Raw genomic sequence first — 24,208 nt, forward strand, 5'->3', positions numbered from 1 at the left:
GGACAGGGCAGTATAACTCTAAAGCCCAGGGGCACCAGAGGATCTTAACCTGGCCCTGATCTCCTTCTGCTTGTAAGGAAGATTATTAAGAACAGTAGGTTGGCTTTTCCAAGGCAACTTCATGAGGATTTCCTTCAATGTAAACAGAAGCCTAAATTAAGAATATGATGCTAATGTAGTAGATTCTTGTCTTTGTGAGATATGGTCAGAGTTGTGGGGCATGTTTTAGATAAATCTGTGTATGAGAATCACAATTATTTCTATCTTAATATCATCTCCTTATATATATATATATATATATATATATATATATATATATATATATATATATATATATATACACCTCATTTCTGATACTAACCCTCTTTTAAATGCTTTGAATGACCCCCATCATTCTGATGATGTTTTTAATTGATAGTTCACATCAAACCTCATGGACAAACATCACTTTGTCACAATTCTGATAAAGAAATATTCCACAGTGCTTGTAGCTCATGGAGTACCTCAGGGTTCAGTCTTTGTCCCTCTTTTTTTTATCATATCCATGCTCCCCCAAAATTCATATGTACATTCAAAGTAAATTGCTGGCTACTGAGTTGCATTACTTTTGCAGATGTTATATAAAATACAGGAGGTTAGTGTATGTTAATTACAGCTTGTTATTGTAAGTTTAATAAGTAATAACCCTATTCATGTACTGTAACACATGACTCTGTATTTGCCTTTAAACCCCAGAAAAAATAGTTTAGTAAAACTGTGCACAATGGCCGATAATGTCTATACATTAAAAATGATAAATATCTGAATATATGCAGATGATGTGCGTAGCAGCCAGACGGGGTGTGAACATGGAATATTACCATTCTTAAATACCTTCTTCCTGTCCCCTGTGTGTGTATTGTTGTCTGCAAGTTGCATGTACATTGCCTGTATATTGCTTGTAATACTAGAGAGACACCAGTGGCCAGAACCAAATTCCTTATGTGTATCAAAATTTGGCCAATAAATCTCATTCTGATTCTGATCCCCAACTTTACGCTATCATGCTGTGGTATTTTGTTGAGAGATGTTTGTTCAAATCTTTAATATATGTTGTTGCACTTGTTAATAGATTATGCTGACAACATTTTAAAGATTGAAAATAGACATGAAGCCTTTTATGAGGAAATTATTATTACAAAAATAAATTCTGATTAAAATATAAAATAACATTTTCAAATAAATTAGTTTTCCCATGTGCAACAATTTGATTTTAAGTTAACAGTAAAATAAAGTTAATGAGGCTTTGTTAGGGAGAGCTTTGACGTTCTTATTGTGAAAGTTTGCCCACAGTGGCGACATGACTGCTGACCCTCTCAGTGTCCTGATGCACACAAAACCCCTTACAGACTTAAATCTGCAGGAAACAACAAGCAACAGTTGAGACAAGAGAGAAATTAAGACCCTCAAAATATTCTCTGACAAAGTAGAGGTGCAAAATAAATCTTATGTTTTTAGCAAAGTCATAGACTGGCTTTACACTGTGAAACTCTCATGCAACTTTAGTTGCTTGAAACCTACATGAGACGAAACTGAGCAGTCACAACAGCTGCAACCGTCTTGTGAAACAAGTTTCATGAAACAGCCAATCAAAATGTCAATGATACTTTGAACAAAATACTTCCAAATCATTGATTTCACCAGGTTTTACAAGAAACTTAAACAGAAGATGGTTTACTGGTTATTTGAAAAGGAGACCCACCCACTGACTTAACATACACACAATATATTAAAAGCTGATATATATTATGAAGGAACGGTAGAGAGATAAATAGCAGATGTACAGATATAGGGAGAATAACCTGATAAAAATGCATCAAACATGTCAATTACATGTTGTGGATGGCTTTATTGCTAGAACGGTATGGTGTATCAAAATATACAAGCTGCTAATTTAGCTAACTAGTGGAATAACTGAATGTGTTGCGTGCAACTTTGTTTTAGAATTGCTTCATTTAACTGTCAGGTTGCACTGAAATTAGGTCTGAGGCAACAACATGAGAGAGAGAGGGAGAGAGAGAGAGAGAGAGAGAGAGAGTTGTTCCCAACACAAGATCCAAGATCTGATTTCTGAGTGTCGTCTTAAAGCTGAATGTATTCTGGTCATTCCTTCCTCTTTTCTCCACTTCTTATCATATGTTCCTTTTTCTCAGATCTCTGTGAGCCGGGGAGCTTATTCTTTGATAGACAAAAATGTATTTATCCATAATTTTTAACAATTCATGCATAATTTGCAAAGATATTCTTTAGACCTGTTGCACATTGTTTGTACTATTCACACTATCCAGTTGGAAAGTGGTGCTTCAAGTGTTTTTATTAAGTGGTATTATTATTTTCCATCTTCAGCTCCATCATCAAGAAAGACCAACAATCAGTTTCATCATCTGTGAAGATGAGCAAACCAGTTACATCATGAAAAGGACAAGTGATCCAGTTCCATCACCAATAAAGATGAGTAATCCAGTTCTATTTTCAATACAGACAACTGATCCAGCTGTTGTTGATAAAGATGTGAGATCCACTTCAAAAACCAATAAAAAAAAAACTTATGGTTCACATTATAGGTTGAGATGAGTGATCCAGTTTCATCACCCATAAATACATGATCCAATAACTTCAGCAGTAAAGATATGTGATCTAGAACCATTATCAGTAAAGACAAGCAATCCAGTTTCATCATTAATAAAGACAAGTGATCCAGTAGCATCACCAACAATGATGAGCAATAAAGTTCTATTGTTAAAAAAGATGGATGATCCAGTGTTTTTATCAACAAAGATAAGTGATCCACTTCCATCACCAGTAAAGATGAGTAATTCATAAAAACAAGGAATCTAGTCCACATCATTGATGAAGACAAATGAATCCAGTTTCATTACTAATAAAGATGAGCAATCCAGTTCACATAATTGATAAAGACAAATGAATCCAGTTCCATTATCAATAAAGATAAGTAATCCACTTCACATCATTAATAAAGACAAGTGATCCCGTTTCATTACTAATAAAAATGAGTAACCCAGTTCACATCATTAATAAAGAAGGGATCCAGTTCCATTATCAATAAATATGAGTGATTCAGTACCATCATCAATAAAGATGTGTGATCCAATAACATCGTCCATAGAGATGAGTGATCCAGTGCCATCATTAATAAGCACAAGTGACCCAGTTCCTTTATTAGTAAAGATGAGTGATCTAATGCCTTCATTAATAAACACAAGTGACCCAGTTTCTTTATCAATAAAGATGAGTGATCTAGTACCATTAGCAATAAGAATGAGTGATTCAGTACCATCATCAAAAAGACGAGGAGTGATCCAGTTCCACTGCACCTGTACAGGCCCATTCAGCACATGTTTCAGTGTGTTTGGCTTTGGATCATGAGCACTTTATCCTTTATCTGTCCAGTTATTCTAATACAGGTTGTCCACAAGACTTTGTCCCAGAACTGTACAGGGTTTTAAATACTCTGTAAACTGTTTTTCGTTAAGGTCACTAGTGTTTATGTTAACAATGCACCAATTCACTATGAGGTGCCTAATCTTTTGGCTTTCATTCTGATTTGACTCTGATGAAGTTGCTGAGTTCACTCTTCAGAAGACTGGGGTAGTGAAAGCGGATTACAGGAAATATGTCGAAGCTCCTAAACGTTTATTTTTGTTGCACTACAATGAATGACAGATTTCCTCTTTTGTGCTAAATATTATTCCACGTTCAAATATATACAAATCACTCATTCCTCTAATTCTAATTTTGCTGATTTCTCTACGGGAAGTTGTTTCACCTTCATGTTCATTCTGTTGTCAACATGTCTTTTTTTCACTGAGAGAGACTGCAGCACTGCGCAGGCTTTGGGGTGGGAGGATTGCGCTTTAAGACAAATCTTGAATCATTTTCTTTCAAACTAATCAATTACAGTGATTTTTACAAAGCAGAATTTCTTAACATGTGGTCCATGCAAATATCTAACTAGTACGGAAGTCCAGAGAGACCTTAAGGTAGTCATCATTTTCTGGATTGTTATCTTGATAACAAAGTTTTTATTTTGACATAACAAGTTCGTTATCTTGTAATCTTGAGATAACCGTTCATCTTGGCGCTGACCACAGTGCCTCCACCCACGGATTCATTTGTCGTCTCCACCAAGACAAAAGTGGGACTTATCACTGCAGATGACCCGCTGCCATTCTGACTCACTCCATGACAGTCTGGCACAACACCATTGCAGCCTTTGGCAATCATCGTAACGGTCTGCGTGCATGTAGTCCTGCGTCATGCAGCCATCTGCCAACGGTGCTGGCACTAACAGAATGACTCTTGGAGGGCATCACTGCTCGCTGAATATCCACAATCATGGCTGTTGGGTCACTCTGCACATGTCGGACAATCCGTCAGTTCTCCCACTCCGTGGTTCGTGTAGGTCTCCCAGATCCTTCATGTCACTGGTGCATGCCTTCTTCTGACAGAAGCGCAGTCGTGGGATGGAGCCTTGTGACCGGAAGGTCGCCGGTTCGATCCCCTCAGCTGATGGTACGTGACTGAAGTGCCCAAGAGCAAGGCACCTAACCCCCAACTGCTCCCCGGGCGCCGTGGATAGGGCTGCCCACCGCTCCGGGCAAGTGTGCTCACTGCCCCCTAGTATGTATGTGGTGTTTCATTGCACGGATGGATTAAATGCAGAGGTCTAATCCCGATGTGTTCAGACACAGTTGGCTAAAAGGTTCATTTAACAACTGCCGCCAACAGCGTGCTATGGTAGCATCCGCACAACCTGTATGGCGCGCAGCATGTCGACTTCCCGAAGCCCTACAATGCGACCCCTCTCGAGCGCTTCCAACTGCATGCATTGCTTTCAAACTCTTCTCCAAGGCATACTTATCTTGCAGAGGATGCCACCAACACAACAGTACGAGTCAGAATGGAAAGCGTGCACAACGGGATGACCTTATATAGACAGTCAGGTACAGCTATAAGAGCTGTACTCGCTTACGTAACATGCGCGGCCGAGTGTTAATCATTTGCATGTCTCACAATGTCAAACGTACCCACCAAGTTTCATACCTGTCAGTTGATTCCTTTTGGGTGGAACTATTTTTTTGAAGACGAGTGTACAATAAAAACATGGTGAATAAATATGTTAATTGATATTGTTCTGATTTTTAGTTTATTGTTTGCTTTATTTGAAAAAATATTATTTTCATATGTAAACTTAAAGTAAATTGCTGGCTACTGAGTTGCATTACTTTCACAGATGTTTTGTAAAATTACAGGAGATTACTGTACTTTAATTACTGAATGCTGTAAGTTTAATAAGTAATAATCTCATTTATTTAGTGTAACATGTGACTCTGTATTTGCCTTTGAACCCCATAAAATCACTTAGTAAAACTGTGCACAATAGCTGATAATGTCTGTTCCTACACATTAGAAAAGACAGATATCTGGATATAGGCAGATGATGTGTTTAGATCAGTTGAGGTTTGTATGTTATCTATTACCATTTTGAAATACCTTCTTATTATCCGCTGTGGGAATATTGTATATTGTCTGTAAATTGTATGTACATTGTCTGAATATTGCATGTATCACTACACGGTTACAGAGACACAAGTGTAGTCCAGTGTAGACACCAGACCAAATTCCTTATGTGTATCAACACACTTGGACAGCAAATTCTGATTCTGATTCTGATCCCCAACTTTATGCTAACATGATGTGATATTTGGTTGAGAGATCTGCAGGAAACAACAAGCAACAATTAAGACAAGAAAGAAATTAAGAACCTCAAAATATTCTCTGACAAAGTAGAGGTGCAAAATAAATCTTATGTTTTTAGCAAAGTCATAGACTGGCTTTACACTGTGAAACTCTCATAGACCTTTAGTTGCTTGAAACCTACATGAAACGAAATTGAGCAGTCACAACAGCTGCAATCACCCCGTGAAACAAATTTCATGGAACAGCCAATGAAAACATCTATAACGTGACCACATTAAACAGAATACTTTCAAATCATGGATTTCACCAGATCAATGGACCAAAAGTAAAACAGTTGTTTTACTGATTATTTGAAAAGGAAACCCCACCTACTGACTTAACATGCACACAATATAGTAAAAGCTTAAATATATTAGGAAAGAAAGGTAGATAGATAAATAGAGATATACAGATATAGGAAAAATAAACTGATAAAAATGCTTCAAATATGTAAATTACATATTTGTATCTGAATTTGTGTTAAAAGCTTCAAAAGTCCATGTGTAGGTGAGAACAGTGTAGAATGAACCCACTTGTTGGGAGCAGTGAATATCAAAGCTTACCACCTCAGCCATCAAGCATGGTGGGGGTAGTGTTATGGTATAAGCATGTATAGTTGCCAGTGGCCCTGGTTCCCTTGTATTTATTCATGATGTGACTGCTGACAAAAGCAGCTGGTTGATCCTGAAGTGTATAAGGCTATAATATCTCATGCTTATCTGAAATGCTTCAAAAACTCATTGGACGCTTTAAACTGCAGATGGACAATGACCCGAAGCGTACTGCCAAAGCAATCCAAGACATTTTTAAGGTGAAGAACTGGAATGTTCTGCACAGGTCGGTCACCTGAGCTCAATCCAACTGAGCATGTAGTTCACTTAGTGAAGACAAATATGAAGGTAAAACACCCCAAGAACAAGCGGGAACTGAAGACAGCTGCATCAAAGGACTGGTAGAGCATCATCATGGAAGAAGCCCAGCATCTGGTGACGTCTATGAGTTCCAGACTTCAGACAGTCATTGTCTCTAAAATAACATTCAACCAAGTTTTAAGAGCCAAAAATGAATTTATGTTTATGTTGGTTTGTCCTATGAGACTCTTGGGCCCCTAAAAATGACGGGGCCGTGTATGTAAATGGCTGTAATTCCTACACTGTTCACGTGATTTAGATGTAAATAACTTAAAGCTTAAAGTCTGCACTCTGAGCTCATTTACATCATTTAATTTCAACTCTGACAATAATAACTATGTCCCAGTATTTATGGACTGACTGTGTATCATCATATGCATGGCTAAAGCATGTTCATGTTTATATGATAAAAAAATGATAAAGTTCTGAACTGACTGCTCTATCTCATGCTTTATGATGAAGAATTTTAATATTTCTCAGTAAGTGTTGCAGTGCTCTGTTGCAGGAGTTCTCCGCAATTTGTCTATATAATAATTGTACATATTGTGAGCATGAATATGTTGTTGATAATTATTTTATTGTGCATATTGTACATGTGTAAGCCCTTAAAGAGTGCTGATATTCAAAAATGACATTGAGAATGTAGTTTGTTGAGTTTTAAGCATTTTTTAATGCATTGTGGTGTTAATATTGTAAACCACAGTAAAAGGTAATATCAGTATTGAGATAAAAACAAAAGGTCTTTTTTCACAGCGATTTCATTTGGCAAACTCTAATTATTTCATATTGCTTGTTTTTGACGGTGTACCCCAGGGTTCTGTTCTTGTCCCCTCCTTGTTTTCTTGTTTTTGTATTTACATTGATGGCACAATTGTAAATGTCTTTGAAATGATCCAGCAACATTTGACCCTTGAAATCACATTCCAACTACCATTATGCATATATGGACATAGACAGAGTCTGTGAAGACTCCCTGTCCATGATTATCAGCTGATGCTTTGTATTTGGAAAAGCTCCTGTCCCCAGTGTCACAGCACCACTGCGTAGAGCTGGCTTTTAATTGTTCAGCAATAATGTTGATTCTAATTTCAATAATAAAGACATGAAATCATTTAAACAAAAACATCTTTATTACAAAAATAAATTAAAATAAGAACATTCACATTTAATAAAATACAAAAAGCTTTCAGTGTTTCAATGTGTACAATTCTGAGATTCAGTTCAGAAAACAATAAGTTAAGGGAGCTTTGTAAGTGAGAGCATTTTGGGAGTTGTAGTTGAAGTTCTTGCTGTCATATCATTGCCTGTGCGTTTGTCCACAGTGGCGACATGACTGCTGACCCACACAGCATCCGGATCCACACAAATCTTATTTCCTTTTTTAGTGAGAAATCTGCAGGAGAAGATGAAAAATAATTAGAAGCTGGAAAATAAAGAATCATATCATCTCATATTGAGAAGGTGAAACAATAGAGATTGTGTTGAGGCTTAAGCTGAGTATATACAGTCATAGGCAAAGTTTAGTTGATTTTCAAGGTGAAAATAAGTTACACATCATCTACAAACAACACACTTCTGCACATTTTAACACACAATTACTTTTTGTTTTAATCCTTTAACATGTTGTGAAAAATATGTTGCCAACATTTATATTTTCTGTTTTTCTAAAATGTTAAAAAGAAATTGTGCACTAAAATTAGCAGTAAAATGCCATATTTAAGTCTGTTCCCTGTATCAACAAAATGTGTAATTTGACAAACTTTTGTATTTGACTGTAAAGCATTTAATGCAGGTGTGTTTCCCCCATCATATAATCAGAGTAAAAAAAGTCGGATCATTAATACTCACACAATGGCTTTAAGGGGGCAGTTACTACTTGTTTTCCAGTAGGACTCCACAAAGACCAGAGGGATCTTCATCTTAGTCAGCTTGGTACAGCAGTCAGAGGAGAGTTCAGCTGGAGCTGCAGGGATCACAAACACCACATTAACACCACAACCTCAATACACAAATGCCTGATTCTCATTGTGATGTAATTTTGCTCCGTCTTTATAATCTATAATAACACTGACAGTAACACAGCTCAGTGTGTTCAGTCCACTCACCACTAGAGGTCAGCTGGAGAGAGCAGAGCAGCAGCAGCACCAGCAGAGCAGACAGGATCCTCATTCTAGCAGAGCGTCTGATTTCAGCCAGAGAGACGGAGCTGGAGAGAGTGGAGGGTCTTCTGCTGTGGAGTAGAGAGCAGTGAGTGTGAGTGTAGAGTCAGTGTTCTGGTCATCATTATATAGGGACAGAGAGCTGTTCCCAGCACCAGATCCACGAGAACTGATTTTCTGAGTATCGTCTTAAAGCTGAAAGTATTCTGGTCATTCCTTCCTCTTTTCTCCACTTCTTCTCACGTGTTCCTTTCTCTCAGAGCTCTGTGTTTACCCCAACTTGAATTTACTGAAAGAAAAAAAGTCTTTACATTTTCTCATGAATCAGCAATTTATGCATATGATTTACAAATTTAATTCCAAAAAGTTGAGATAGTGGGTAAAATGCTAATAAAAACAGAAAGCAGTGATTTCAATTCACTTTAATCTGTATTTGAACAAAAACAGTACAAAGATAAGACATGTAATGTTTTATCAACTATGATTTTTTGTAAGTATACATTAATTCTGAAACTGATTCCTGCAACACATTCTAAATGAGTTGGGACAGGGGTGATTTAAAACTAGGGATATTGTTAAATGTTCAGAAAACATGAAAGAGGTGATGTCATCATGATTGAGTCCTTTATGAGTGAGGATGGGTCAAGACCACTTTACCAAAAATGCATCAGCAAAAAATTCAGTAGTTTAAGAACAATATTCCCTAGTAGGTTGTTGCAATGATTTTCAGCTTTTCATCTATACAGTGCAGAAATTTCTAAATATTTAAAAAATATTGAAAAAATATTCAGGGAATCCGGAGAAATCTCTGCGTATTAAAACAAGCCCCAAAACCACAACTGAATGCCCTTGACTTTTGGGCGCATGTTTCTTTGATGGATATCACCTCATGGGCTTGGGAATACTAGGACCCAGTGTTGTCAGTACACACTGTCCATTACTGCATCCACAAACGCAAGTTAAGGCTGTACTGTGTAAGGTGGAAGTCATATATCAACAACATCTAAAATGCTGCCGTCTTCTCTGGGCTCAAGCTCATCTGAAATGCTCAGTGGAAACATGCATTGTGGTCTGATGAGCCTACCTTCCAGAGTGTTATGGAAATGACGGACGTCATGTTCTCTGGGCATAAAAAGAAAAGGGCCATCCTGACTGTTCAAAATCCAGGGTCTGTTATGGTATGGGGGGTTATTATTGGGTAACCTGCAGGCATCACTACTGCTGAAAGACTATATATATAAAAGAGTCTTTTTCAGGAACATCCAGGCTTATTTCAGTTATTTCAGACTTGTATAACTGAATAATTGCTTTTAAAACAATTCTACATTAGTTGGGACAGTAGGTAAAATGCAAATAAAAACAAACCAGAGATGTCAAATTCAGTTTGAACTAAAACAGTACAAAGACAAGACATTTCGTATCTTCAGCTCCAGACTTTCATGAAGTCCTATTGAAAGGAAAGGTGCTAAACGTGCTCCTGTCCCAACAGTTTTTGAAATGTGTAGTAGGCCTCATATTTGAAATGAGCACATAACAAACAAAGTTCACAAAGTGGAACATCAAATATCTTTTATGTGTACTGTTTTCAATGTAATACAGATGTAGTACAGGTGTGTGTGATAGAGAGTGTTTTCTTTGCAGGCTTTGTGGGGACAGGGCAGTATAACTCTAAAGCCCAGGGGCACCAGAGGATCTTAACCTGGCCCTGATCTCCTTCTGCTTGTAAGGAAGATTATTAAGAACAGTAGGTTGGCTTTTCCAAGGCAACTTAATGAGGATTTCCTTCAATGTAAACACAAGCCTAAATAAAGAATATGATGCTGATGTAGTAGATTCTTGTCTTTGTGAGATATGGTCAGAGTTGTGGGGCATGTTTTAAGATAAATCTGTGTATGAGAATCACAATTATTTCTATCTTAATATCATCTCCTTATATATATATATATATATATATATATGTTTTTAATTGATAGTTCACATCAAACCTCATGGACAAACATCACTTTGTCACAATTCTGATAAAGAAATATTCCACAATGCTTGTAGCTCATGGAGTACCTCAGGGTTAAGTCTTTGTCCCTCTTTTTTTTATCATATCCATGCTCCCCCAAAATTCATATGTACATTCAAAGTAAATTGCTGGCTACTGAGTTGCATGCTGTGGTATTTTGTTGAGAGATGTTTGTTCAAATCTTTAATATATGTTGTTGCACTTGTTAATAGATTATGCTGACAACATTTTAAAGATTGAAAATAGACATGAAGCCTTTTATGAGGAAATTATTATTACAAAAATAAATTCTGATTAAAATATAAAATAACATTTTCAAATAAATTAGTTTTCCCATGTGCAACAATTTGATTTTAAGTTAACAGTAAAATAAAGTTAATGAGGCTTTGTTAGGGAGAGCTTTGACGTTCTTATTGTGAAAGTTTGCCCACAGTGGCGACATGACTGCTGACCCTCTCAGTGTCCTGATGCACACAAATCTCTAATCCCCTTACAGACTTTAATCTGCAGGAAACATCAAGCAACAGTTGAGACAAGAGAGAAATTAAGACCCTCAAAATATTCTCTGACAAAGTAGAGGTGCAAAATAAATCTTATGTTTTTAGCAAAGTCATAGACTGGCTTTACACTGTGAAACTCTCATGCAACTTTAGTTGCTTGAAACCTACATGAGACGAAACTGAGCAGTCACAACAGCTGCAACCGTCTTGTGAAACAAGTTTCATGAAACAGCCAATCAAAATGTCAATGATACTTTGAACAAAATACTTCCAAATCATTGATTTCACCAGGTTTTACAAGAAACTCAAACAGAAGATGGTTTACTTGTTGGTTGAAAAGGAGACCCACCCACTGACTTAACATACACACAATATATTAAAAGCTGATATATATTATGAAGGAAAGGTAGAGAGATAAATAACAGATGTACAGATATAGGGAGAATAACCTGATAAAAATGCATCAAACATGTCAATTACATGTTGTGGATGGCTTTATTGCTAGAATGGTATGGGGTATCAAAATATACAAGCTGCTAATTTAGCTAACTAGTGGAAAACCTGAATGTGTTGCGTGCAACTTTGTTTTAGAATTGCTTCATTTAACTGTCAGGTTGCACTGAAATTAGGTCTGAGGCAACAACGTGAGGGAGAGAGAGAGAGAGAGAGAGAGAGAGCTGTTCCCAACACAAGATCCAAGATCTGATTTCTGAGTGTCGTCTTAAAGCTGAAAGTATTCCGGTCATTCCTTCCTCTTTTCTCCACTTCTTCTCACGTGTTCCTTTTTCTCAGAGCTCTGTGAGCCGGTGAGCTTATTCTTTGATAGACAAAAATGTATTTATCCATAATTTTTAACAATTCATGCATAATTTGCTAAGATATTCTTTAGACCTGCTGCACATTGTTTGTACTATTCACACTATCCAGTTGGAAAGTGGTGCTTCAAGTGTTTTTATTAAGTGGTATTATTATTTTCCATCTTCAGCTCCATCATCAAGAAAGAGCAACAATCAGTTTCATCATCTGTGAAGATGAGCAAACCAGTTACATCATGAAGAAGGACAAGTGATCCAGTTCCATCACCAATAAAGATGAGTAATCCAGTTCTATTTTCAATACAGACAACTGATCCAGCTGTTGTTGATGTGATAAAGATGTGTGATCCACTTTTAAAATCATTAAAAAAAACTTATGGTTCACATTATAGGTTGAGATGAGTGATCCAGTTTCATCACCCATAAATACATGATCCAATAATTTCAGCAGTAAAGATATGTGATCTAGAACCATTATCAGTAAAGACAAGCAATCCAGTTTCATCATTAATAAAGACAAGTGATCCAGTAGCATCACCAACAATGATGGGCAATAAAGTTCTATTGTTAAAAAAGATGGATGATCCAGTGTTTTTATCAACAAAGATAAGTGATCCACTTCCATCACCAGTAAAGATGAGTAATTCATAAAGACAAGGAATCTAGTCCACATCATTGATAAAGACAAATGAATCCAGTTTCATTACTAATAAAGATGAGCAATCCAGTTCACATAATTGATAAAGACAAATGAATCCAATTCCATTATCAATAAAGATAAGTAATCCACTTCACATCATTAATAAAGACAAGTGATCCCGTTCCATTACTAATAAAAATGAGTAACCCAGTTCACATCATTAATAAAGAAGGGATCCAGTTCCATTATCAATAAATATGAGTGATTCAGTACCATCATCAATAAAGATGTGTGATCCAATAACATCGTCCATAGAGATGAGTGATCCAGTGCCATCATTAATAAGCACAAGTGACCCAGTTCCTTTATTAGTAAAGATGAGTGATCTAGTACCATTAGCAATAAGAATGAGTGATTCAGTACCATCATCAATAAAGATGTGTGATCCAATAACATCGTCCATAGAGATGAGTGATCCAGTGCCTTCATTAATAAACACAAGTGACCCAGTTTCTTTATCAATAAAGATGAGTGATCTAGTACCATTAGCAATAAGAATGAGTGATTCAGTACCATCATCAAAAAGACAAGGAGTGATCCAGTTCCGCTGCACCTGTACAGGCCCATTCAGCACATGTTTCAGTGTGTTTGGCTTTGGATCATGAGCACTTTATCCTTTATCTGTCCAGTTATTCTAATACAGGTTGTTCACAAGACTTTGTCCCACAACTCTACAGGTTTAAATACTCTGTAAACTGTTTTTCGTTAAGGTCACTAGTGTTTATGTTAACAATGCACCAATTCACTATGAGGTGCCTAATCTTTTGGCTTTCATTCTGATTTGACTCTGATGAAGTTGCTGAGTTCACTCTTCAGAAGACTGGGGTAGTGAAAGCGGATTACAGGAAATATGTCGAAGCTCCTAAACGTTTATTTTTGTTGCACTACAATGAATGACAGATTTCCTCTTTTGTGCTAAATATTATTCCACGTTCAAATATATACAAATCACTCATTCCTCTAATTCTAATTTTGCTGATTTCTCTACGGGAAGTTGTTTCACCTTCATGTTCATTCTGTTGTCAACATGTCTTTATTTCACTGAGAGAGACTGCAGCACTGCGCAGGCTTTGGGGTGGGAGGATCGTGTTTTAAGACAAATCTTGAATCATTTTCTTTCAAACTAATCAATTACAGTGATTTTTACAAAGCAGAATTTCTTAACATGTGGTCCATGCAAATATCTAACTAGTACGGAAGTCCAGAGAGACCTTAAGGTAGTCATCATTTTCTGGATTGTTATCTTGATAACAAAGTTTTTATTTTGACATAACAAGTTCGTTATCTTGTAATCTTGAGATAACCGTTCATCTTGGCGCTGACCACAGTGCCTCCACCCACGGATTCATTTGTCGTCTCCACCAAGACAAAAGTGGGACTTATCACTGCAGATGACCCGCTGCCATTCTGACTCACTCCATGACAGTCTGGCACAACACCATTGCAGCCTTTGGCAATCATCGTAACGGTCTGCGTGCATGTAGTCCTGCGTCATGCAGCCATCTGGCACTAACAGAATGACTCTTGGAGGGCATCACTGCTCGCTGAATATCCACAATCATGGCTGTTGGGTCACTCTGCACATGTCGGACAATCCGTCAGTTCTCCCTCTCCATGGTTCGTGTAGGTCTCCCAGATCCTTCATGTCACTGGTGCATGCCTTCTTCTGACAGAAGCGCAGTCGTGGGATGGAGCCTTGTGACCGGAAGTTCGCCGGTTCGATCCCCTCAGCTGATGGTACGTGACTGAAGTGCCCAAGAGCAAGGCACCTAACCCCCAACTGCTCCCCGGGCGCCGTGGATAGGGCTGCCCACCGCTCCGGGCAAGTGTGCTCACTGCCCCCTAGTGTGTATGTGGTGTTTCATTGCACGGATGGATTAAATGCAGAGGTCTAATCCCGATGTGTTCAGACACAGTTGGCTAAAAGGTTCATTTAACAACTGCCGCCAACAGCGTGCTATGGTAGCATCCGCACAACCTGTATGGCGCGCAGCATGTCGACTTCCCGAAGCCCTACAATGCGACCCCTCTCGAGCGCTTCCAACTGCACGCATTGCTTTCAAACTCTTCTCCAAGGCATACTTATCTTGCAGAGGATGCCACCAACACAACAGTACGAGTCAGAATGGAAAGCTTGCACAACGGGATGACCTTATATAGTCAGTCAGGTACAGCTATAAGAGCTGTACTCGCTTACGTAACATGCGCGGCCGAGTGTTAATCATTTGCATGTCTCACAATGTCAAACGTACCCACCAAGTTTCATACCTGTCAGTTGATTCCTTTTGGGTGGAACTATTTTTTTGAAGACGAGTGTACAATAAAAACATGGTGAATAAATATGTTAATTGATATTGTTCTGATTTTTAGTTTATTGTTTGCTTTATTTGAAAAAATATTATTTTCATATGTAAACTTAAAGTAAATTGCTGGCTACTGAGTTGCATTACTTTCACAGATGTTTTGTAAAATTACAGGAGATTACTGTACTTTAATTACTGAATACTGTAAGTTTAATAAGTAATAATCTCATTTATTTAGTGTAACATGTGACTCTGTATTTGCCTTTGAACCCCATAAAATCACTTAGTAAAACTGTGCACAATAGCTGATAATGTCTGTTCCTACACATTAGAAAAGACAGATATCTGAATATAGGCAGATGATGTGTTTAGATCAGTTGAGGTTTGTATGTTATCTATTACCATTTTGAAATACCTTCTTATTATCCGCTGTGGGAATATTGTATATTGTCTGTAAATTGTATGTACATTGTCTGAATATTGCATGTATCACTACACAGTTACAGAGACACCAGTGTAGTCCAGTGTAGACACCAGACCAAATTCCTTATGTGTATCAACACACTTGGACAGCAAATTCTGATTCTGATTCTGATCCCCAACTTTATGCTAACATGATGTGATATTTGGTTGAGAGATCTGCAGGAAACAACAAGCAACAATTAAGACAAGAAAGAAATTAAGAACCTCAAAATATTCTCTGACAAAGTAGAGGTGCAAAATAAATCTTATGTTTTTAGCAAAGTCATAGACTGGCTTTACACTGTGAAACTCTCATAGACCTTTAGTTGCTTGAAACCTACATGAAACTAAATTGATCAGTCACAACAGCTGCAATCACCTCGTGAAACAAATTTCATGGAACAGCCAATGAAAACATCTATAATGTGACCACATTAAACAGAATACTTTCAAATCATGGATTTCACCAGATCAATGGACAAAAAGTAAAACAGTTGTTTTACTGATTATTTGAAAAGGAAACCCCACCTACTGACTTAACATGCACACAATATAGTAAAAGCTTAAATATCTTAGGAAAGAAAGGTAGATAGATAAATAAGAGATATACAGATATAGGAAAAATAAACTGATAAAAATGCTTCAAATATGTAAATTACATATTTGTATCTGAATTTGTGTTAAAAGCTACAAAAGTCCATGTGTAGGTGAGAACAGTGTAGAATGAACCCACTTGTTGGGAGCAGTGAATATCAAAGCTTATCACCTCAGCCATCAAGCATGGTGGGGGTAGTGTTATGGTATAAGCATGTATAGTTGCCAGTGGCCCTGGTTCCCTTGTATTTATTCATGATGTGACTGCTGACAAAAGCAGCTGGTTGATCCTGAAGTGTATAAGGCTATAATATCTCATGCTTATCTGAAATGCTTCAAAAACTCATTGGACGGTTTAAACTGCAGATGGACAATGACCCGAAGCGTACTGCCAAGGCAATCCAAGACATTTTTAAGGTGAAGAACTGGAATGTTCTGCACAGGTCGGTCACCTGAGCTCAATCCAACTGAGCATGCAGTTCACTTAGTGAAGACAAATATGAAGGCAAAACACCCCAAGAACAAGCAGGAACTGAAGACAGCTGCATCAAAGGACTGGTAGAGCATCATCATGGAAGAAGCCCAGCATCTGGTGACGTCTATGAGTTCCAGACTTCAGACAGTCATTGTCTCCAAAATAACATTCAACCAAGTATTAAGAGCCAAAAATGAATTTATGTTTATGTTGGTTTGTCCTATGAGACTCTTGGGCCCCTAAAAATGACGGGGCCGTGTATGTAAATGGCTGTAATTCCTACACTGTTCAGGTGATTTAGATGTAAATAACTTTTACATCATTTAATTTCAACTCTGACAATAATAACTATGTCCCAGAATTTATGGACTGACTGTGTATCATCATATGCATGGCTAAAGCATGTTCATGTTTATATGATAAAAAAAATGATAAAGTTCTGAACTGACTGTTCTATCTCATGCTTTATGATGAAGAATTTTAATATTTCTCAGTAAGTGTTGCAGTGCTCTGTTGCAGGAGTTCTCAACAATTTGTCTATATAATAATTGTACACATTGTGAGCATGAATATGTTGTTGATACTTATTTTATTGTGCATATTGTACATGTGTAAGCCCTTAAAGATTGCTGATATTCAAAAATGACATTGAGAATGTAGTTTGTTGAGTTTTAAGCATTTTTTAATGCATCGTGGTGTTAATATTGTAAACCACAGTAAAAGGTAATATCAGTACTGAAATAAAAACAAAAGATCTTTTTTCACAGCCATTTCATTTGGCAAACTCTAATTATTTCATATTGCTTGTTTTTGATGGTGTACCCCAGGGTTCAGTTCTTGTCCCCTCCTTGTTTTCTTGTTTTTGTATTTACATTGATGGCACAATTGTAAATGTCTTTGAAATGATCTAGCAACATTTGACCCCTGACCCTTGAAATCACATTGCAACTACCATTATGCATATATGGACATAGACAGAGTCTGTGAAGACTCCCTGTCCATGATTATCAGCTGATGCTTTGTATTTGGAAAAGCTCCTGTCCCCAGTGTCACAGCACCACTGCGTAGAGCTGGCTTTTAATTGTTCAGCAATAATGTTGATTCTAATTTCAATAATAAAGACATGAAATCATTTAAACAAAAACATCTTTATTACAAAAATAAATTAAAATAAGAACATTCACATTTAATAAAATAGAAAAAGCGTTCAGTGTTTCAATGTGTAAAATTCTGAGATTCAGTTCAGAAAACAATAAGTTAAGGGAGATTTGTAAGTGAGAGCATTTTGGGAGTTGTAGTTGAAGTTCTTGCTGTCATATCATTGCCTGTGCGTTCGTCCACAGTGGCGACATGACTGCTGACCCACACAGCGTCCGGATCCACACAAATCTTATTTCCTTTTTTAGTGAGAAATCTGCAGGAGAAGATGAAAAATAATTAGAAGCTGGAAAATAAAGAATCATATCATCTTATATTGAGAAGGTGAAACAATAGAGATTGTGTTGAGGCTTTAGCTGAGTATATACAGTCATAGGCAAAGTTTAGTTGATTTTCAAGGTGAAAATAAGTTACACATCATCTACAAACAACACAGTTCTGCACATTTTAACACACAATTACTTTTTGTTTTCATCATTTAACATATTGTGAAAAATATGTTGCCAACATTTATATTTTCTGTTTTTCTAACATGTTAAAAAGAAATTGTGCACTAAAATTAGCAGTAAAATGCCATATTTAAGTCTGTTCCCTGTATCAACAAAATGTGTAATTTGACAAACGTTTGTATTTCACTGTAAAGCATTTAATGCAGGTGTGTTTTCCCCCATCATATAATCAGCATGTCAGAATGAGAAGAGTAAAAAAGTCGGATCATTAATACTCACACAATGGCTTTAAGGGGGCAGTTACTACTCGTTTTCCAATAGGACTCCACAAAGACCAGAGGGATCTTCATCTTAGTCAGCTTGGTACAGCAGTCAGAGGAGAGTTCAGCTGGAGCTGCAGGGATCACAAACACCACATTAACACCACAACCTCAATACACAAATGCCTGATTCTCATTGTGATGTAATTTTGCTCCCTCTTTATAATCTATAATAACACTGACAGTAACACAGCTCAGTGTGATCAGTCCACTCACCACTAGAGGTCAGCTGGAGAGAGCAGAGCAGCAGCAGCACCAGCAGAGCAGACAGGATCCTCATTCTAGCAGAGCGTCTGATTTCAGCCAGAGAGACGGAGCTGGAGAGAGTGGAGGGTCTTCTGCTGTGGAGTAGAGAGCAGTGAGTGTGAGTGTAGAGTCAGTGCTCTGGTCATCATTATATAGGGACAGAGAGCTGTTCCCAGCACCAGATCCACGAGAACTGATTTTCTGAGTATCGTCTTAAAGCTGAAAGTATTCTGGTCATTCCTTCCTCTTTTCTCCACTTCTTCTCACGTGTTCCTTTCTCTCAGAGCTCTGTGACCCTGTAAACCCCAACTTGAATTCACTGAAAGAAAAAAAGTCTTTACATTTCTTCATGAATCAGCAATTTATTAATATTATTTACAAAATAAGTTCCAGAAAGTTGAGACAGTTGGTAAAATGCTAATTAAAAAAGAAAGCAGTGATTTCAATTCACTTTAATCTGTATTTGAACAAAAACAGTACAAAGATAAGACATTTAATGTTTTATCAACTATGATTTTTTGTAAGTATACATTAATTTTTAAATGGATTCCTGCAACATGTTCTAAATGAGTTGGGACAGGGGTGATTTAAAACTAGGGATGTTGTTGTTCAGAAGAAATTGTGAAAGAGGTGATGTAATTATGATTGAGCATAAAAAGAGCATCCAGAAAAGTCTGAGCCACTTTACCAAAAATGTATCAGCAAAAATTCAGTAGTTTAAGAACAATTTTCCTCAGTAGGTGGTTGCAAGGATTTTCAGCTTTTCATCTATACAGTGCATAAATTTCTAATATTGAAAAAATATTCAGGGAATCCATAGAAATCTCTGTGCAAAAAAAAGCCCAAAAACCACAACTGAATGCCTTTGACCTTTAGGCGCATGTTTCTTTGATGGATATCACCCCATGGGCTTGGGAATACTAGGACCCAGTGTTGTCAGTACACACTGTCCATTACTGCATCCACAAACGCAAGTTAAGGCTGTACTATATAAAGTGGAAATCATATATCAACAACATCTAAAATGCTGCCGTCTTCTCTGGGCTCAAGCTCATCTGAAATGCTCAGTGGAAACATGTATTGTGGTCTGATGAGCCTACCTTCCAGAGTGTTATGGAAATGACGGACATCATGTTCTCTGGGCATAAAAAGAAAAGGGCCATCCTGACTGTTCAAAATCCAGGGTCTGTTATGGTATGGGGGGTTATTATTGGGTAACCTGCAGGCATCACTACTGCTGAAAGACTATATATATAAAAGAGTCTTTTTCAGGAACATCCAGGCTTATTTCAGTTATTTCAGACTCGTATAACTGAATAATTGCTTTTAAAACAATTCTAAAATAGTTGGGACAGTAGGTAAAATGCAAATAAAAGCAAACCAGAGATGTCAAATTCAGTTTGACCCACATTTGAACTAAAACAGTACAAAGACAAGACATTTCGTATCTTCAGCTCCAGACTTTTATAAAGTCCTATTGAAAGGAAAGGTGGTAAACGTGCTCCTGTCCCAACAGTTTTTGAAATGTGTAGTAGGCCTCATATTTGAAATGAGCACATAACAAACAAAGTTCATAAAGTAGAACATTAAATATCTTTTTTGTACTGTTTCCAATGTAATACAGATGTAGTACATCTGTATTACACTGTAATTAATGTGAAACAGAATTTACTAATCACTGTTTTCTGTTTTACTGGTGTTTCATACACTGTCCCAACTCAGCTTGATCTTTACAAAGCCTTAGCTGAGGAGCGAACGTTAGTCCAGTTACGATATTTAGTGACTGATAAACAGGATGAGTCTCCAGCAAAACTGTTACAATGGATTGTTATCAATGGATAAATGGTGTGTGTGATAGAGAGTGTTTTCTTTGCAGGCTTTGTGGGGACAGGGCAGTATAACTCTAAAGCCCAGGGGCACCAGAGGATCTTAACCTGGCCCTGATCTCCTTCTGCTTGTAAGGAAGATTATTAAGAACAGTAGGTTGGCTTTTCCAAGGCAACTTAATGAGGATTTCCTTCAATGTAAACACAAGCCTAAATAAAGAATATGATGCTGATGTAGTAGATTCTTGTCTTTGTGAGATATGTTTCAGTACCTGTTTCAGTACCTTTCCTTTGTTGCATTTCTTGTCTATTGGTTGAAATTTTTTTGGAAAAATTTCTTGAATGATCTTTGATCTTTCAATTCAATTGCTTTTCACTATAATAATAATAATAATAATAATAATAATATAATGCCATCATAGAAGTCATTCCATATTTATTATTTAATATATTTTAGGTAAGTAACTGAATCTTCAGATTGGGGTAGTGAAAGTAGACTACTGGAAACATCGTCAAGTTCCAAAAGATTGTTTATAGCTCACTACAATGAATGAGACATTTCCTCTTTTGTGTGAAATAATGTCTGAAAGTCTGATGTTTTCAAAGCACCCAAACTCTTTATTCCTCTTCCGTTTAGTTTTGCTGATGCTGCAAGTTTCTGCACGTTTTATTTCACTTGGACAGATTATTCCCTGCAGAGTTATTTGGGGTTGGGGGGCATGTTTTAAGATAAATCTGTGTATGAGAATCACAATTATTAAGATAGAAATATCATCTCCTTATATACATATATATACACCTCATTTCTGATACTAACCCTCTTTTAAATGCTTTGAATGACCCCCATCATTCTGATGACGTTTTTAATTGATAGGTCACATCAAACCTCATGGAAGGACATCACTTTGTCACTATTCTGATAAATAAATATTCCACAATGCTTGTAGCTCATGGAGTACCTCAGGGTTCAGTCTTTGTCCCTCTTTTTTATATCATATCCATGCTCCCCATTGGCCAAATCATTCTCTGCTGACACTCAAACATTTTAAATCTAGCTTTCTGATAGCTTTTCTAATTTAATAAACAGGATTAGTGCAAACATCTCAAACACTGATAAAAAAACAGAATTATTATTAGTTGATCTTAATCTCTGGTTTCTAGAATATTCCATTTTCCATTATCATTCCTGGTACACATGCAAAACTTTTCCATGTTTGTTGAAATCCTATGTTGTTAATTCTTGCCCTGATTTAAATATAAACAATACTAATTCTTCACTTTGAAGTTGACATTGAGCTGCAAAGGTGTAAACATTTTAAGATTAACATATTAAGAGTTTTTATTCTATCAAATCAGGTTTTGGTGTTTTAAAGATTTTTAAACATTTTTCTAGGTTTTATTTTTGATTGATTACATGCTGGAACACTGATGTGAATTTTTGGGCTTGTTTGTGCAAATTATAAACAAAATTTAAATGTCTGTAAAATGTGTATTTACATCTGCAATGTAGACATATATATTTGAGATATTCAGTGCGTATACAATGCAAAACATGGTAAATAAATATGTTCACTGATGTTGTTCAGATTTTTAATTTGTTGGTGTTAGTTTTTTAAAAAAACATTTAAAGTAAATTACATTTAAACATTTAAAGTAAATTGCTGGCTACTGAGTTGCATTACTTTTGCAGATGTTATATAGAAATAAAGGAGGTTAGTGTATGTTAATTACAGCTTATTACTGTAAGTTTAATAAGTAATAACCCTATTCATGTAGTGTAACACGTGACTCTGTATTTGCCTTTGAACCCCAGAAAAAATAGTTTAGTAAAACTGTGCACAATGGCCGATAATGTCTATACATTAAAAATGATAAATATCTGAATATATGCAGATGATGTGCGTAGCAGCCAGATGGAGTGTGAACATAGAATATTACCATTCTTAAATACCTTCTTCCTGTCCCCTGTGTGTATATTGTTGTCTGCAAGTTTCATGTACATTGCCTGTATATTGCTTGTAATACTAGAGAGACACCAGTGACCAGAACCAAATTCCTTATGTGTATCAAAATTTGGCCAATAAATCTCATTCTGATTCTGATCCCCAACTTTATTCAAATTTTTTCAAATTCAATTTTGTTCAAATCTTTAATATATGTTGTTGCACTTGTTAATAGATTATGCTGACAACATTTTAAAGATTGAAAATAGACATGAAGCCTTTTATGAGGAAATTATTATTACAAAAATAAATTCTGATTAAAATATAAAATAACATTTTCAAATAAATTAGTTTTCCCATGTGCAACTATTTGCTTTAAAGTTGACAGGAAAATAACGTTAATGAGGCTTTGTTAGGGAGAGCTTTGACGTTCTTATTGTGAAAGTTTGCCCACAGCGGCGACATGACTGCTGACCCTCTCAGTGTCCTCTAACTCCCCTTACAGTCTTAAATCTGCAGGAAACAACAAGCAACAGTTGAGACAAGAGAGAAATTAAGACCCTCAAAATATTCTCTGACAAAGTAGAGGTGCAAAATAAATCTTATGTTTTTAGCAAAGTCATAGACTGGCTTTACACTGTGAAACCTACATGTGACTAAACTGAGCAGTTGCAACAGCTGCAAGCATCTTGTGAAACAAGTTCCATGGAACAGCCAATCAAAATGTCAATGATACATTGAACAAAATATTTCCAAATCATGGATTTCACCAGGTTTTACAAGAAACTTAAACAGAAGATAGTTTACTGGACCCACCCACTGACTTAACATACACACAATATATTAAAAGCTGATATATATTATGAAGGAAAGGTAGAGAGATAAATAACAGATGTACAGATATAGGGAGAGAGAGAGAGAGAGAGAGAGAGAGAGAGAGAGAGAGAGAGAGCTGTTCCAAACACAAGATCCAAGATAACTGATTTCTGAGTGTCGTCTTAAAGCTGAAAGTATTCTGGTCATTCCTTCCTCTTTTCTCCACTTCTTCTCATGTGTTCCTTTTTCTCAGATCTCTGTGAGCCAGGGGAGCTTATTCTTTGATAGACAAAAATGTATATATCCATAATTTTTAACAATTCATGCTCAATTTGCTAAAATATTCTTTAGACCTGCTGCACATTGGTTGGACTGATCCAGTAGCATCACCAACAATGATGAGCAATCCAGTTCTATTGTTAAAAAAGATGGATGATCCAGTGTTTGTATCAATAAAGATGAGTGATCCAGTTCCATCACCAATAAATCCATAAAGACAAGTGATCTAGTTCCATTATTGGTAAGACAAGGAATCTAGTCCACACCATTGATAAAGATAAATGAATCCAGTTTCATTACTAATAAAGATGAGCAATCCAGTTCACATAATTGATAAAGGATCCAGTTCCATTATTAATAACGATGAGTAACCCAGTTCACATCATTAATAAAGATGAGATCCATTACCAATAAATATGATTGACTCAGTACCATCATCAGT

At 36.6% G+C, this 24,208-nt stretch overlaps 2 protein-coding genes across 2 annotated transcripts; both read right to left on the minus strand.

Annotated features, from left to right (window-relative positions):
• Positions 1 to 7,931: 7,931 nt before the first annotated feature.
• On the minus strand, positions 7,932 to 8,997 carry LOC118806358 (C-C motif chemokine 3-like 1). The gene is made up of 3 exons (XM_036567769.1): positions 8,816 to 8,997; positions 8,559 to 8,673; positions 7,932 to 8,103 (listed from the first exon to the last, which is right to left on the minus strand). The coding sequence occupies exons 1-3, from the start codon at positions 8,877 to 8,879 to the stop codon at positions 7,947 to 7,949; spliced, it is 336 nt and encodes a 111-aa protein (XP_036423662.1). The 5' UTR covers positions 8,880 to 8,997; the 3' UTR covers positions 7,932 to 7,946.
• Positions 8,998 to 17,931: 8,934 nt separating this feature from the next.
• LOC118806359 (eotaxin-like) lies at positions 17,932 to 19,029 on the minus strand. Its single transcript, XM_036567771.1, has 3 exons — positions 18,873 to 19,029; positions 18,616 to 18,730; positions 17,932 to 18,143 (listed from the first exon to the last, which is right to left on the minus strand). Exons 1-3 carry the CDS (start codon positions 18,934 to 18,936, stop codon positions 17,987 to 17,989), a joined length of 336 nt encoding a protein of 111 aa, XP_036423664.1. The 5' UTR covers positions 18,937 to 19,029; the 3' UTR covers positions 17,932 to 17,986.
• Between the last annotated feature and the right edge of the window lie 5,179 nt (positions 19,030 to 24,208).

This window comes from Colossoma macropomum, unplaced genomic scaffold, assembly GCF_904425465.1.
Source record: "Colossoma macropomum unplaced genomic scaffold, Colossoma_macropomum, whole genome shotgun sequence".
NCBI lineage: Eukaryota > Metazoa > Chordata > Actinopteri > Characiformes > Serrasalmidae > Colossoma > Colossoma macropomum.